General features: G+C 38.7%; 3 protein-coding genes and 1 long non-coding RNA gene across 4 annotated transcripts in view; 2 read left to right on the top strand and 2 right to left on the bottom strand.

Annotated features, from left to right (window-relative positions):
• LOC145494459 (skeletal aspartic acid-rich protein 1-like) overlaps positions 1–592 on the bottom strand; it is an 8,446-nt gene extending 7,854 nt beyond the window's left edge. The window contains exon 1 of the mRNA XM_081473933.1: positions 1–592. This exon is cut by the window's left edge and continues 3,755 nt beyond it. The gene's annotated coding sequence lies outside the window, so the exon portion shown is untranslated.
• A 138-nt stretch (positions 593–730) lies between these two features.
• On the top strand, positions 731–6,961 carry LOC145494387 (acidic skeletal organic matrix protein-like). The gene is made up of 4 exons (XM_081473844.1): positions 731–864; positions 3,225–3,748; positions 4,767–5,018; positions 5,578–6,961. The coding sequence occupies exons 1-4, from the start codon at positions 819–821 to the stop codon at positions 5,830–5,832; spliced, it is 1,077 nt and encodes a 358-aa protein (XP_081329970.1). The 5' UTR covers positions 731–818; the 3' UTR covers positions 5,833–6,961.
• A 164-nt stretch (positions 6,962–7,125) lies between these two features.
• On the top strand, positions 7,126–13,783 carry LOC145494468 (skeletal aspartic acid-rich protein 1-like). The gene is made up of 4 exons (XM_081473943.1): positions 7,126–8,800; positions 10,684–11,135; positions 11,707–11,940; positions 12,956–13,783. The coding sequence occupies exons 1-4, from the start codon at positions 8,764–8,766 to the stop codon at positions 13,274–13,276; spliced, it is 1,044 nt and encodes a 347-aa protein (XP_081330069.1). The 5' UTR covers positions 7,126–8,763; the 3' UTR covers positions 13,277–13,783.
• LOC145494479 (uncharacterized) lies at positions 11,137–15,118 on the bottom strand. Its single transcript, XR_014050256.1, has 3 exons — positions 14,965–15,118; positions 13,792–13,815; positions 11,137–11,744 (listed from the first exon to the last, which is right to left on the bottom strand). It is a non-coding gene; the product is annotated as an uncharacterized LOC145494479 (long non-coding RNA).
• Between the last annotated feature and the right edge of the window lie 45 nt (positions 15,119–15,163).

Raw genomic sequence — 15,163 nt, forward strand, 5'->3', positions numbered from 1 at the left:
AAAATCGGAACCTTTTAAAGGCATTTTTTGGTTCGTTTTAAAAGTTTTTTTTCCTGTGATATTTAATGCAGATGATCTCATTTTGTCCAGCGTCAAGCCCTACGTTCTTAGAAAATTATCATAGCAGGTCACGCGATTCTTGAAAATGAAAAAAGTTGGCTGGCTCACTTTCTCTCTACGTTTCTCGCTTTTAGCGAAAAAAGTCTGGTTTTCGTTTAACATTGTGAACTGGTCGATCCTAAATGTCTCCAAGAGTTTTACAAAAACAACCTTTTGCATGCATGATAACACAGCTGAAAACAAAACTTTAGACTGAATGGCGTACAGCAGAGCTTTGCATGCAGAATTTTCTCTTGTGAATGTTCCGAAATTATACATTTGGTAAACAACAATATTGCCTTAACAACCACTCAAAGTATTTGTACAAACAAATCATTACCCCAAAATAAATCAAACACGAAAGAAAATGGTTTGAATATTTGATCACAATTTGACCAACGATTGCAAAGTGGTCGAAAATGGGTGAATTTTAATAGAAGTGAATACAACATGTATATAAAGTTGGCCAGATTTAATTCAGGATGTTTTAAAATGGGTCGTCCGGCGGCCAGAGGTGTAATGTTAACACAATTTTAGGAAACAGTGAAAATATTGATGAAGTAAAAACACCCACACACGAATGCCAATTGAAACGTCACAAAAGTTAATGACTCTTCAGCCGGTTGCTATATTAATGCGCCTGTAACTGATGTTGTTCATCACATTTTGTCTTCTGCGTGCAACGAAAAGGTCTCGCTGATCAGGTGATAAGATCCAAGATGTTCTCTTCGCGTCTCTCAAATGGCTTGCTTCTCGTCTGTTTGGGTAAGCTTTATTTTAGAAACACGCAAAACTTTAGATACTGCTTACAATGGCCAATTCCATTCCCTTCTGTAAAAAAAAAAACACCCGATTTTTCTTACGATTACCAACGGAGCATGCAGTGTTATAAATAGACTTCGGTCTTTTTGGAAGGAGAATTGGGTAAAACCAATTAGCTCTGACCTTAACAAAATTAAACTGAGCTGGTTTGTGTTAGTTGATCTTCAACTGAATCGATACCACAAAGTAAATTCTAGTTTATCTTCGATCTCTCTCTTGGCATTTCTCGCTTCTTACTATTTAAATTAGTATGTCAGTGCAATGCTTCGACAACCAACAATGAACCGTATATCTGTGGTCTGAAACCCTAATTTTAGAAAAGAATCCCAAATTTACTTCGATTGCAGCTGTGGATCAAAACTTGTTGTAAGGTAAACGTGCATGATATAAAGAACATTAAGCGAGTTGATGGGGCCACAATACTCACGCAATAAACTCAATATGGGGAACTTATTTTCGAGCCAAAAACAGATCTTGCCAAGTTAATTCGATAAGTTAAGTTCGTAAATCTGTGTAGTCACAGGCCTCAGAAGAGCGTGGTCCAAGCAACATATTATTAAGTTTGTAAATTCGAAACGCACGAGGTTCCCCCTGGCATATTCGCTGTTTATTTCTTTGTATAAGAAATCCACTTGAAGCCCATTTTCATTACGCGATTGAACATACTCGACATTTCAATATCATGAAGGCGATTAACATAATGTCAGCTTCAAAAGAACAAAATGGAGCCATTGCAGAGGCCATCTTACACCACAAAAATCATTAAGCCACTTATCACAAGACTCTCGTCTCTACAAAATTGCCAGTAACGTAATATCGATATTAGGCATACTGTCATCGAAATTTTATTCAACTGTCCGCTTGGAAGGATAACGACAAACATTACTGCATGTTTTAGTCCCTGATAAATTAAGAAATGATTTTAAAGGCAAAGAAAACCGACGTTCGACTCAAGTTCCGGAGTAGACAGATTCGTACTCAGACTCCAGATGTGCTAGACCGAGTGGACACACCAATCCTCTAATACCGATATGAGTACTTCAAAATTTTGCCGGTTCTTCTGGAACAAATTTTTCCGAGCCTCTGAAAGTGATGAAAAAAGAAAAAAACTATTAAAACCTATCAAAAAGCTCTTAAAAAGTATTTTTGTTGATTATTGTTCAAATGAATGATAGGTTTTTTTTTAGAGTTTACTGATTTTGCAAATGAAATGTCTCTAACCGTGTTTAACTTGTGAGCTGCAGTGCTTCAAGCAATATTTTGATGTTGGTTTAATTGGCTAAAAGCACGCAACCTGCTCACAGTGACAGCGGTACGAGTGATCACGACAATTTTGACGGTTGGTAACTTGCCATAATTGTTTCTTTTATACAATAACAAGTTGACACGAATGTGGTCCACTTTTTTTTTATATTATTTTTCACACTTTGCATAAGTGGCGCCTAAATTTGAATAACAATAATTTATACATCCTAAGCCTCTTTTTAATGTTTCCAAACAAAGGATTTTTCACATTAATGTGATATTTATGACGTATAAGTATTGCTATTCACATATCGGCGCCATTTTTTGCAGTGTGTCTATACTTCTATTCAAATGATACCTCTATGGCCAATATAGTGCAATGCATGGTTCTTCTCATATATCAATATTAAGTTAAGTGAAGCTACATTAAAAATACTAAGTGCTAGCCTTTGGGTACTTTTTGTTTTTTAGTCATTGAGAATCAAAATTTCCTTGACTTTTCGAATATCACAGTTGTGGTTGTTTAACTGTTAGTCGAATGCAGAACAAAGAGGCTATGAATTGTAGTTTACTTCTGATGTGTGGTTGGGAGAAACAGCTTAAAAAAAAACAAAAAAATACAGCACTTTTAAAAGTGAATGTATTACCCTGATCTGATTAGAGTATTCAAAGGCGGAGCAAATCAAATCCGCGCGCCCTGAGTTAAATTTTCCGGCTGTGTATAATTCTCTAACATTACTTGGGAGAATTTTAAATCAAGGTTCACGCCCTCACGCAAGCTACGTTCGGGCAAGAACACTAACAGAGCTCGACGCCAGGACATGTAACTGCCGTCAAAGGTGGCAAAGATTGATCGCATTGACGTTATTGGTGAAGAAGGGAGTATCTGAGCCCTGATTGGTCATCGCATGTTGCATGCGTTCACGACCAAATATTTCCTCTTTCGAAACTCCTGCCATTGTCTAACGACACTTAGGTACATTTTGCTAAACTGCGTTGAGATTGGTTTTAAGGTGACCGTTTATCAAGCCCTTTGAGTTGACCTATTTCTTTTCTAGTTGTAGCCACTCTCCTCGTAACATCCTTTGCTGACGAAGATGAAGTTGACAGAGCCGCAAACACGGTAACGATACGTGGAAATGATACTTCAGTCAGAATCGAAGGTGACACTGGAAAAATAAGGACACTTTATTTTGAACAAGATGATGATGACGACGACGACGATGACGACGACGAAGTGGAGGATTTTAGCGACGACAATGAGGACGTGTTAACGTTTCAGGTAGATTCCCTACAAGAAATAGATTCTCTGGGAATGCCAGTCGGAATGAGTGGACCTTCAGATAGAACGCATGGCCTAAACTCCTTGGCATCTCAGATTCAAAGTTTCAATTTCTCAGCACTGGACAACTCGTCAACGTATCAAGGAATCCCGGTCAAAAATGTCAACCTATCAGTTTTCCTCGCTGGTCCTCAGGCAAATCTCGAGTTGATGGTTATGGTATTCCTTGGGACAGGGTACGTTAATTTTGGTAACGAGACATTCCGGGTGCAAAGTGGAACTTTAAAATTTAACATCAAGGTGAGTTTTCTATGAATTTCTTTTACTTTATTTGGTCTGATAGCGTTATTACTGTATGTGTGACTTCGCGTTGTCAAACTCGTCAATAATTCATCATGTTGAAACAAAGGAAATCATGACCGTGACAGTGTGTGGATATCTGATCTTTTAAATTAGCATAGCTTTTTACGATTTTATTTCTCCCTTTTCTCCTTAGTTTTGGTTTCGATTGAGAAGATATATCAAACATTCAAGACAGTTTTTGACCACATTTCCAAACACATCGAAGTTCGTCAAAAATACTCCGCTGCGCGTCGTATTTTCAACTCTCTTCTCGGTGTTTGGAAATGTGGTCAAACACGTTCTTTCGTGTTTGATATATCACTTACCTTTATGTGGGTCGATGAGGTACTTAGCTAAGCTAAGCCAAACTTGACTTCAGTTGATTGGCGTTTTACGCGAGAGAGGTGATGTGCATCATGACGCATGTTTATGACGCGGTGCTGACGTAGCAAATTAGAATTCTCGTGAGCATTTGCACAATTTTTGATTGTGGAACTATAATTAATCTGGAACTCATTGAGAGAGTGAACGAAGAATTTAAGATGAAATCCAATAGGAACTCAAGTAATTTCAGCTTTAAGTGGACAAACACCTTGTACCAGAATAATTTTAAGTCTATTTCAGTCTTTTTGCACTTTCTAAAAACTAAAGATAAAAATGGTTGCCTGAAATAACACCAGAAAACAATTTCCCATCGGAACTCGAGAAAATAAATTTCAAAGTTCAGAGAAATTCATCGTGCATGCAATCACAGGTAACATTTCATCATCAGTTTCATTTCACCGCTAAGCTCTTTGAAGTGTTTGATATGAACTTCAAAATTTGTTTTCAACATTTGGTGTTTATTGCCGTTTTTACAGTCGCAGAGAAGTTTGAAATACAATGTTAATAACCTCGGTACAAAGTTTTTGTCCACTTGTTACTCGAGCTTGTGATGACTACATAATAGCGTCGAAATAATCTTTTGTTATCTTAGATCAGTGACTGGCAGTTCTGCGGTATGGGAAATGAGAACTGCACCAGCAGCACCAACCAGAAGGAAACAGGCCAATACCTTGATCTACAACTCAGCATCAAAAGCATGGCGGAGCCTGAGGAGGTGGAAGATGAAGAGCGACAGGGATCAAACAAAGAAGCAATTTGTGAAGACGATCCCAACGAGATGGATGATGATTGTCCTAGAATATTCAACATGGGTGGAAACTCAGAGATGGTGCTCAACAAAGTGGTGGGTAACTCACTTCCAAACGAGGACGATCTTTTGCTTTGTCTCACAGTCTTTCGAAAGGATTGTGCGACGAGAGAATCATGCAGTTCCACGACGTATGCAACGCCTTACATGAAAGCGAGGGGAGTTTGATCACAAGTGCATATATGAGAGATCCGCATATATTTGAACTGTGGAGAAAGATATGAAGACATGAATGATCATCGCATTTACGGTTATATACACAACGCAAGTTGGGGTTTTTTAGTAGTCCTACATAATGCTATTTTCAATTCCCCGCCCTTAACTGGGGGCAAACATGGTTGCACTTAGATAGCACACTAAAGTGTACAACTAATTTGAAAAAAAATCTCCAAACGTTTGGTATTGGATTACCTTCCAGTTCATGGCTAATTAAGACGAACGGCACTGTCACCTCCTCTCCTGTCTCTCTGTTGTTCATCCCTCGCGGACCCTTCGCCTTCACACCACGTTAGTCTGATTTTGAACAGATCTCTATAGATACCCGCACAACTCCTTGAAAGCGATCCCTAATCAATTCTCCTTTTTACTTTTCCAGGTGTTGACCGGCACCAACGACTACGTAGCATTCCCTCCAGGATTTCCCAAGTTCGTCTCAACAGGAATGACGAAGAGTTTCAGTTTCCGCATCCCCAAGTTCAACAACACCTGCATAATCGATCCCAGCGTCAATGTCGGAGCTCCCACCAGGAACCAGCAAGGCGGCGGAGCAGGAGGCGGTCACAATGCCGCAGAATCGCTTCACTTCTTTTCTTTTCTTTTGCTGCTGAGCATGCTCATTGTTCACTATTAACTATCTAATACACGGATAACGCGTCAGGCTGAGCTTAGATTGTAGTAACGCTAATTGATACGGATAGATAGTCATTGAAATCAAGTGAATAGCTAGTTTGAATTTTGTGACAGAGCTTGGGTATGTAGGATATTTTTCTCTCTGTCAGCTCACGTTGCAGTTGCTATCAGGTTAGCTGTTACAGGGTTACATAGCTGAAGCTTCGAGCATTATCGATCACTTCGTGTTTCGAAGAAATAATTGTTCTTTCTAGATTAAGAGTCTGATGTAAAAAAACATACCTGCTAGAGACCAAGTAAAAGATCCGAGTAATTTCTTAGCAAGTACATTGATTTTTCTTACGTAAAGAGAAATGACACCACATTTGGAGACTCGTTTAATAGATCACGGCTCAAAATGCTGCGCAGCAATACACTTTTTACATTTTGTTTTCTATGAGGTGGGTCATTAGACCCAGCGACATCTTGACCTTTAAGATTTCTCCATGGTCTTAGATCATTAAATACGAGTTAATGACAGCATTTTAGCGTAGCTAATAGTACCGATTGCACTATTACATTAGATACAATGATAGCATATACGATAGCTGGAACACCAAAGCGTTTAATTGAGATTTGCACTGGCAGATGGCTCTGGAGACCAAATTTAGCCCTTAGAAACCTGGGGTCAAACTCTAATTGTTCTGCCCTCTCATTAACTCGTGGGTCGTGCGAAAAACTGGGAGTCAACAAGAACGAGGCGCGAAAATCAGAGCCTGCTGTTGTCAGGTTAAATCCCTCGTTGAAACGAATACTCTTAGTGTTGAGAGTATTGGATGAAAACCCTCATATCCTAAGCCTTCAGGCTCCTCAGCCAGCGGGTTGGTCGCCGGCGACCCTTAACGCCGTTTGGTTATGAGAATGATCACGTGACAGGTTATGAAGTCGTGCTGTTTTCAACGTTGTAGCAAGTCATGCAAAGCAATACTAGTGGAAAGGAAAAGAAAAAGGAAGTGTCGTAACAACTGAGATGATTGTAGAAATTTTATGTATACGTGTGGGATTATAAAAAATTTGTAATGTATCTTGTGTAGTCACTAGTTCTTTCAATAAACTGTTGAAATACACGATTAAGTATGCTTCCCTGTTGGAGTTAAACTTTAACTTTTAGATATGAAATGATGGAAAAGTACAGCCAAATAAATTAACACTGTGTAGTTTGTCAGTGAAAACATTTCGAATAAGTTCAATTAAAATAGAGACTCCCTTAAAATAGAGCGTCGTCGTCGTCGTACGGTTGTTTTCATTCCATTTCCTGGCCACTCATCTCCAGTCTTTAATTAGTGGGAAAGTAGTTTACTTTCCTTTAGCAGGAAACTATTCATCTTCGACATCCCGAAGTTTAACAACTAATTGGGGAAAAATACCTTTTTAGTTTAGCAACTCTGTTGTAATTAATCCCACTGTCATTTCGGGTGAGAGCGAGGGAAGTACGTAGGTGGAAGTCAGTACTGGAGTCATTAGAGGTAATTGGTCAACCAGCATCGGTCCTTCCACCAATCCTGGAGAAGGGGGGAGGTGGAGATATGAGCAAAGGAGGGGATAGCGGAGGTTACAGGCCAGATGGACATGAAAAAAAAAAAAAAAAAAAAAAAACGCAACTGCTGTTAAACTTTTGTGTTTCAATTGTTACATGTGGCCGGTATGTTCACATGCAGTTACATGTCACATGTGAGCAGAATAGTATCAAATGCCGAGCTGCAACAAGGAGTTAATTTTATAATACCCATTCCTCTCGCAAAGTAGGTGGTGTTCAATCTCACTTACAGGCCAGAGTGTCCTCCCGAATCTATCTTCAACTTAACCAAGGAATAAAATCTTGATTAACGTAATTGTCAGCGCCAATCATCATGTGACAAAGCTGCATTTCCGATGGGGATGTTTAGGCGCCGTCCACACTACGCCGGAGGAATTTGAAAACGCAGCAATCACCGGCCATTTTGGATTTGTGTTTGAGGAAACCGCTGGCAGGGAAATATCATGATTATCGTGACGTCATCGTTTTCGAAAAGCTTCGTTTTTAAAATGTTTTCCGTTCACACTAAAACGCAAAGTCAGCCTTTTCAAATTCCTCCGGTTTCAAGAGCGTTTTCGAAAAGCTCCATTTCGTGACGAATCAGTGTGGACGGAAATGAACCTCCATCAGTTTTCAAATTCCTCCGGCGTAGTGTGGACGGAGCGTTAGTCAGATGCTTGTTAGATATTGAAGTTTCGGTAAACAAACAAATTACACTTTTGTTTCACAAAAACGATGAGTTCACATGAAAAGCATGAATGAAGATGAATACCCCCAACTTGTAGACGATTTACAGAACTGTACATGCTTAAGTCAGCATATTCGAAATCATTCAGACAAGACGTTTCTTTCCATTTATAAAACAGCGATACGTGCTTTGATTGCCTGAGATCAGTTTAGAAATTGTTTTAACTGTTTTCTAGAAAAAAACAATTTATTTCACAAACAATAGTGTTTCCATGACAATATATGATATGTTTTTTTTTTTAAATGTTGTCATTACCAGAAATGGCTCCAAGAATGTACATATTTGAATCGTCATAGCAAGAAAAAAAACCATTAATTCTATAAAGATAAGGAATCAAAAACAACAAATTAATCAGTACTCGAAGCGTTATGGAACTAATATGTTTATTGAGTCCATGCGGTTTATCTTTGTGAAATCCGACAAGTACTGACTGACGGGAATAGAAAACATTTCTGAGCAATCACTCAAGTTTTACGAGCAAGTGAAAAAGGTAAAGTTCCCATGAGGGTCACGTGAATAGCTTCATTGTTCTTGCCCAAGCACAATATAAAGCCGGCTCGGTAGATCATAATTTTTTAATCTGCCTTTGGCACTGGAGCAAACAGAGGATTTGTCACTTCACTACAGTCATGGGATTCAGTAGAGGCTTGTTGTTCACTTTTTGCGGTAAGATATCTTAATCCATGATGTGGCGAAATACGGTTTGATAGTATAGTACAGGTTATCCCGAATGAGGTTTTATATCCGGCTCACATTTTGCCAAAGATGAAACTATGTGTCCCAAATTATGCTTTAAAATTTCGCGTTTTGTACGAGAAACAATTGCTACCCGAGGCTATCGTGCTAGATTAAAGCCAGACATTTGGCCGAATGAATGCATCATTCGTTATCATTTACAAAGCCCTAGGTTAAAAAATGAAGGATAAAGGACATCAACTTTGGGTGAAGGTCACAGGGTATTCATTTTGCAAGAAAAACAAGAACATTCCCACAAGTTTGAATTTGTTAGTAAAAACACAGCAGTCTGGAAATAAATCAGTAATTATTTTATTTTCGAAAACTCTTGACAAAGGTAAGCACCATTGAGTTACTCGCTGTGTCGAAAAACGTTTGCTGTAAAGGAATTTAGTGGTCACGTGAATCACACTCGAGTAAGCACGTGGCATGGATGGGTGGTTAGTCATGCTATCTGTAGACACGCAACCAATTCTAGTGAAAAATAACGAAACGCTTGACAAACTTTATACATCCGCTAGCTTTCGTTGTTTCGGCAGCTTTCGAAACCTCCTTTTCAAGTCATATTTGGGAGGGCGTTTCGAGTAAATTGTGCATGCCCATACGAAGCACAAACATTCCAATCCCTAACTAGACCGACCGGCTGTAAAATGCCTTGAATGCACACCGCTACAGGTCTTTACGTATAGAATTTTCAAGAGGCTTGGCTTGCTCTATATTGCATTTATGGCCTGTTATTATAATTGCTTCGTCAACCGTTGTAGCTTTGTAATTATATCCGACTGTCAAGCACAAATGCGTGCACCGCCCGAGTTCTTCACTTCTTGTTAGTTTGGAACAACTTTCTTTTGGCGAGAATGAAACCGGGAAAACAATTTGCCTGATTTTGCATTTGCGTAAATTCACCATGTCGTCTCTTGCTTACTCTTCGAGCAGAATAATTTTTTTCCCCGACCAATATAATTCCTGACCTGTGGTAACACATAAGGCCATTATTTTTACATTGCTTCATATCATTTTATTTTTCTATTTTAAAATATCGCCTCGGGGAGGGGGGGGGGGGTACTCCCAGAAAAAATTTGGTGGGGGTGTGCGGCCCGCTTCCCAAAACCCTTACCCTATTTATGACCAAAATTTGCGATTTTCCCTACCCTATTTATAACCTGACCAAAAATTTGATACCCTGTTTATGACAGTTGCAGCTGACACAGTTGCCCTAAACATAAGTTTTGACAGGCTTTTGCTTATGGTCTTGTCGATAATGATGAAAAAGTAGCTTCTTCTATACAACATACCCAATTCAAGACTAGAGTACAAAAACCATACCCTATTTGAGACCAAAAATGGCCAAAATCAATACCCTATTTATGACTGAAACGGCTGAAAAACCATACCCTTCGGGGCCGCACACACCTATATAGCCCATATAAGGGAGTACTCCCCCCCCCTGGGCCCCCAGCCTAATGGTTTCCCATCTTCTGTCTGCTTAACAGTTGATAATATATGTCCCACCACTGGACAATAGTGATCATCAGCCTCCAAACCTCAAGCGACTCAACTACAGCTTTTATGGTCTTTTATAGCAAAAACATGTGATACTGTAGTGATTAAAAAATGTTCTTTTATCTCTTCAAGAGTAAATTCGCCAACAATTACATTCAATGAAATTAAATAATTATGTCTGGAAAACGTATGGAAGGTTGATAGTAAATGTACCATTTTGTTATTTGCAACAGTTTATAAACATTGAAAATAAATACAGGCACTTATTTTATTGTAATAGAGTTAATGTTTTTCCATTTTTTCCACTACAGCATTTTTTGTGGTAGCATGCTGTGATGGTAAAGATGCAGAATTAAGTGGAGGTGGGGTACGGTGTAAAGTTCTTGGTCAGTCTGGAAAAATAATGATAGAATTAATTGGCAACAACACAAAGGGAAACTTCAGTGAAGCCAATGAAGATCGTTTGACATTTGAAGTGGATGCAATTCAAGAGGTCGATTCACAAGGGAATGTTGTTGGCAAAAGTGGTCCAAGAAAGCATGCTTTGAACAGCCTGGCGAGTCAGACATTTACATTCACAAAGGCTGACAATGTGTCATATTATGAAGGAATTAAGGTGGTGAATGTCAATCTGACAGCATACCTGTCTGGACCACAGGCTAACCTTGATATCATGGTCTTCCTGTTTCTGGAGAGTGGCAATGTCACATTTGGTAATGAGTCATTTTCAGTGTATAAAGGATCTTTAAAGTTCAACATCAAGGTTTGTTCAGTTCAGACATGGTTTATTGTGTACTGAATAAGAAGCTAACTTTTCTTTACTGAATTTCAAACATCTCACAAAAAGCACATACAAAGAAAAAAGGGATGCAAAAATTATACGCATAAAGTTACAAAAAGATAGCTATAATTCCTAGAAAAAGACCAAGGTATCTAAGTATACAATGTTACTCTCTTTAAAAAAAATAAGCAATAACAAATAAACTTTACTAAAACGTTTTTTCTTCAATAATTTTCTTGACAAATTTAATAACTACTTATTAATAACTCAGAGTGATGTATTTACAGGAAAATCTCAAACTGAGACCTTGCTTGCAAGGCCAAGATTTTGAGGTTTTCCAGTTTACAGGCTAGCTGTTAAATATGAAGTAAAATATGGTTAAATAATTGTCATCATATCAGTATGAAAATCTCACTAGCAGCCAACTCTTTGAGGGCTTTTAAGACCATTGAGGGTCTGTCAAATCATGTGCATTGTGAAAGCCACGAGAATACCCCAAATCCAGACTTGCCAGCCATTATCAATAAGTTTGTTGTGTTCTTTTCCTCCTAAGATCAGGGACTGGGAGTTCTGTGATGCAGGACTTGACAACTGTGGGGCAGGCAACAAAAAGGAAACAGGCGCATTCATTGATCTCACACTTCAAGTAAAGAGCAAGGGAACTCCAAAGAAAGAGAACAAGAAGGACCGAGAGAAATCAAAGAAAAAGCCCATTTGTCACAAGAACTCTACATGCCCTGAGGTTTATAATCTGGGTGGGGGTTCAGATGTGGTGCTGAACAATGAGGTATGGAACTACTTCTTGCACTAGCTAAGGGCAGGTAATATGTATATACCCAATAGTTTTGATGTCAATATATATATGCTCACTGTTTCTTGGAATATTTTCGGACATGCAGTGTTTGGTGGCTATTCAAAAAAAAAAATTTAGTCAGGCTAATTTTCAAAGAGTTTAAAGGGTTTTGTTAAGTCTTTAAACCATTTTCTAGTCAAGATTATGAGTTTCAACATTTAATATGCAGTTCCAGAAAGAGCTTCTGCTAGCAGGGAATACTCCTGACCTATCACAGACGGGATTGGAATTTCCTGGGGTGGGGGTTCTGTTAAAGACCATGAAATTTAAAGAAATGTAAGAAGCTTTACTGGAATTTCTAGAGGGGTGGGATTCTTAGAAGCATTTAAAAGGGTACTTTTCATTAACTTGGTTTAATAATGTGGTCACAGTAAAGTGCTGCTAGTCAATGAAGAGTTAGCAAAATCTTGCTTTCTTCATGGTTGGCAACCCTGACAATCTTACTTTTCCTGTTGGCATTATTCTTGGTGACCCTTTCAACAGTGTCAATCATTAAAATGCACTCAAATCTTGACAGGGTTATGAAGTTGTTATGTAAGTAAATAAGTACTTTTTATTTTGCGACTTAAATGAGAACCCTTGGTGCAGTGGTCTCGAGGTTAGTGCACTCGACTCTGGATCCAGTGGTCCAAGTTCGAGTCCTGGCTGAGAACACTGTGTTGTGTTCTTGGGCAAGACACTTTCCTCCCACAGTACCTCTTTCCACCCAGGTGTATAAATGGGTACCAGCAAATTTAATGTGGCAGGTAATGTAACCCTGTTATGGACTAGCATCCCATAAAGGGGGAAGTAGAATTACTCCTAGTCACTTCATGCTATGGAAACCGAAGACAGGCACCAGCCTGATGGGCCACTTGGCTCATATGTAGGCTTTACCTTGGCTTTGTTACAGTTTAAAAAAGGCCTTGATAATTCAAAAGCCAATAGTGTTTTTTGTTATTTCTTTCAGATCATAATCGATGAAGAAATTGTTGACATGTCTGATGGATTTCCCAAATTTGAGATCAAAGGCAGCAAGAAACTGTTTACCTTCCGCATTCCCAAATTTAACAACAGTGTCATGATTGATCCTACTGTTAATGTTGCTGGGAGCGAGGGGGGTGAGGAGGTGAGTGGAGGAGGAGGAGGTGGAGACACCACCACTGCCATTTCTACCACCAGTGAAGGAGATACAAGCAGTGCCTCACTACCATCATTTAAATTAATGTGCTTTGGTTTCTTCGTGTCTGTGGCTACCATGTTCGCAGTTTCGTTTAACATGAGAGCATAATGTGTATTGTTAAACTCCAGAAAGAAGCAGTTATTTTTTAACATATTTGCAGTAAAAGCTTAATATCTGAGTTGACAATTATCAGCAATGCAATAGAGCTGTAACTGACATGACATTCATTTTAATCCATCAAAACTTAAGCACCATGTGAGAGCATCTGTTTGTTTGTTTTTTTTTTGGCATTTGTTTTGCACCCTGAGAAAAATGTGAGTGTGTGAGACAAGAGAGGAAAAAAAACAGATAATCTTGTAGGCTAAAACTTGTGAGGATTTAAAGTAGCATTTTCCTGAAATTAATCTATCACTGTATTATTATTATTATTATTGTAGATAATGATGTAAGTGTTCAAGGACTGACATAATACACATGCTGATCATCAATGTTTTCAGACTAAATGAAACAGTCCTTCATGCACAAAGTGGACTTGTGTTCATTAATAAATATAATTTAGAGATTGTACTTGTACATTGCAAACTAGCAACTAAAAGTAATCATGCTGTATTTGGTGCTCATACCCTTAAATCCTCTGAGCCTTGAATCTGAAGGAGAAGTATGCCGGAAAAGAAATCTGTGTCAATTGTGATACACTTTCCCCAGTTCTTGGATTTGGATGGGAAAAATTAAGGGTTATGCTTGACAACACATATCCTCATGTACTGAGACCAGGAAATGAAAACAAAATTTGGCCTCCACAAATCTCTACTCTAGATAATCTAGTTTCAATACATTTAGAATCATAGTAAAATGAACTAAAGCAAAGCATGACTTTGTACTGTCAGATTTTAGACCATTTTATAAGGACATTGAAGTCTGTAATTTTGTTTGATATATCTTAGCTTCAAATTCAACTGTAATGTTGACATGAGGAAAAGAGAAGAGAGCTTAATTATTATTTACACATAATTAAACCAAGTAGTTCTGAACATTACAAAATGTTATTAGCTGGTGGCTCAGTAAACTGTATGGTCATTAAAATCTCAAGTCACTTTGTTGCCTGGCATCTGTACTCCAGCAAAGTTTTTGCTGCTTGCAATTTGGACATGCTCTCTTGCTTGATTTTGAATAGCAGTGTGGCCTTAATGGAGATGAGGGGGTGTTTGAATTTTTTTTTGGAGGGTGGGTTGTTACCTGAAACATGTATTAATTCATTGCAATGCTCTGCTTCTTTCCCTACTCCCCTACTATATCCATCTTCCACCCCTGCCCCCTCCCATTAATTTGAATAATAGCAGGTCACTTATTTACAACTCATTGACTGAATAACAACACTGTGCTATCATGTTATGCTTCATTCTTCAAAAGGTCTTGACACATGTTAAGGGGGTGGTCAAAAAGGGGCTCTGTACTCTGTAGTTGTTTCCTTCAGTTAAACTATTGTTCTGATTGCATGTTTTATAGTGGCTCCCAAAAAATATTATATCTATTGAGAAAGAATCCTGAGGGTCTCCCAGCGGGAGCATGTTCCGGCCTGGATCCTGTTTCTCTCTTTTTCCCTATTAACAATTCCATTGTTCCCTACAATTTTTTTCTCACAGTTCCCTTTAATAGTAGAAATATCCCTTGTTCCCTCAAATTAATTCCAAAATATCCCTTGTTTCCTTGAAATCCGAAAACCCCTGGGATGACCTCAACCCTAGGGACAGCGTTGCAACTCTATCTTCAAAACTCTCAGTAATATTGTCACTTACATGTAAGGACCTTTTTGAGCAGCCAGAGAGAAGAAAATACTCATTCTAATTCGTAACTTGCACGGCAAAAACTTGTCATTCCAGGTGTCACGGTTTGAAGTTGTAGGAGCCCTCCGTTTCTCCGACCACATGACCAAAAGAAACGGAGGTTCTGGGAACGAGAATGACCCTGGGCACAAGTAAAACTCCCAATGCGCCT

The sequence above is a fragment of the Orbicella franksi genome, chromosome 1 (genome assembly GCF_964199315.1).
Source record: "Orbicella franksi chromosome 1, jaOrbFran1.1, whole genome shotgun sequence".
Taxonomy (NCBI): domain Eukaryota; kingdom Metazoa; phylum Cnidaria; class Anthozoa; order Scleractinia; family Merulinidae; genus Orbicella; species Orbicella franksi.

Excerpts from the sequence above, each read along its gene's own strand:
- LOC145494387 (XM_081473844.1), top strand. The coding sequence starts at position 819 with ATGTTCTCTTCGCGTCTCTCAAATGGCTTGCTTCTCGTCTGTTTGG. Across the intron at positions 3,749-4,766 it reads CTTTAAAATTTAACATCAAG|ATCAGTGACTGGCAGTTCTG; the intron begins GTGAGTTTTCTA and ends TTGTTATCTTAG. Across the intron at positions 5,019-5,577 it reads AGATGGTGCTCAACAAAGTG|GTGTTGACCGGCACCAACGA; the intron begins GTGGGTAACTCA and ends TTACTTTTCCAG.
- LOC145494468 (XM_081473943.1), top strand. The coding sequence starts at position 8,764 with ATGGGATTCAGTAGAGGCTTGTTGTTCACTTTTTGCG. Across the intron at positions 8,801-10,683 it reads CTTGTTGTTCACTTTTTGCG|CATTTTTTGTGGTAGCATGC; the intron begins GTAAGATATCTT and ends TTTCCACTACAG. Across the intron at positions 11,941-12,955 it reads ATGTGGTGCTGAACAATGAG|ATCATAATCGATGAAGAAAT; the intron begins GTATGGAACTAC and ends TATTTCTTTCAG.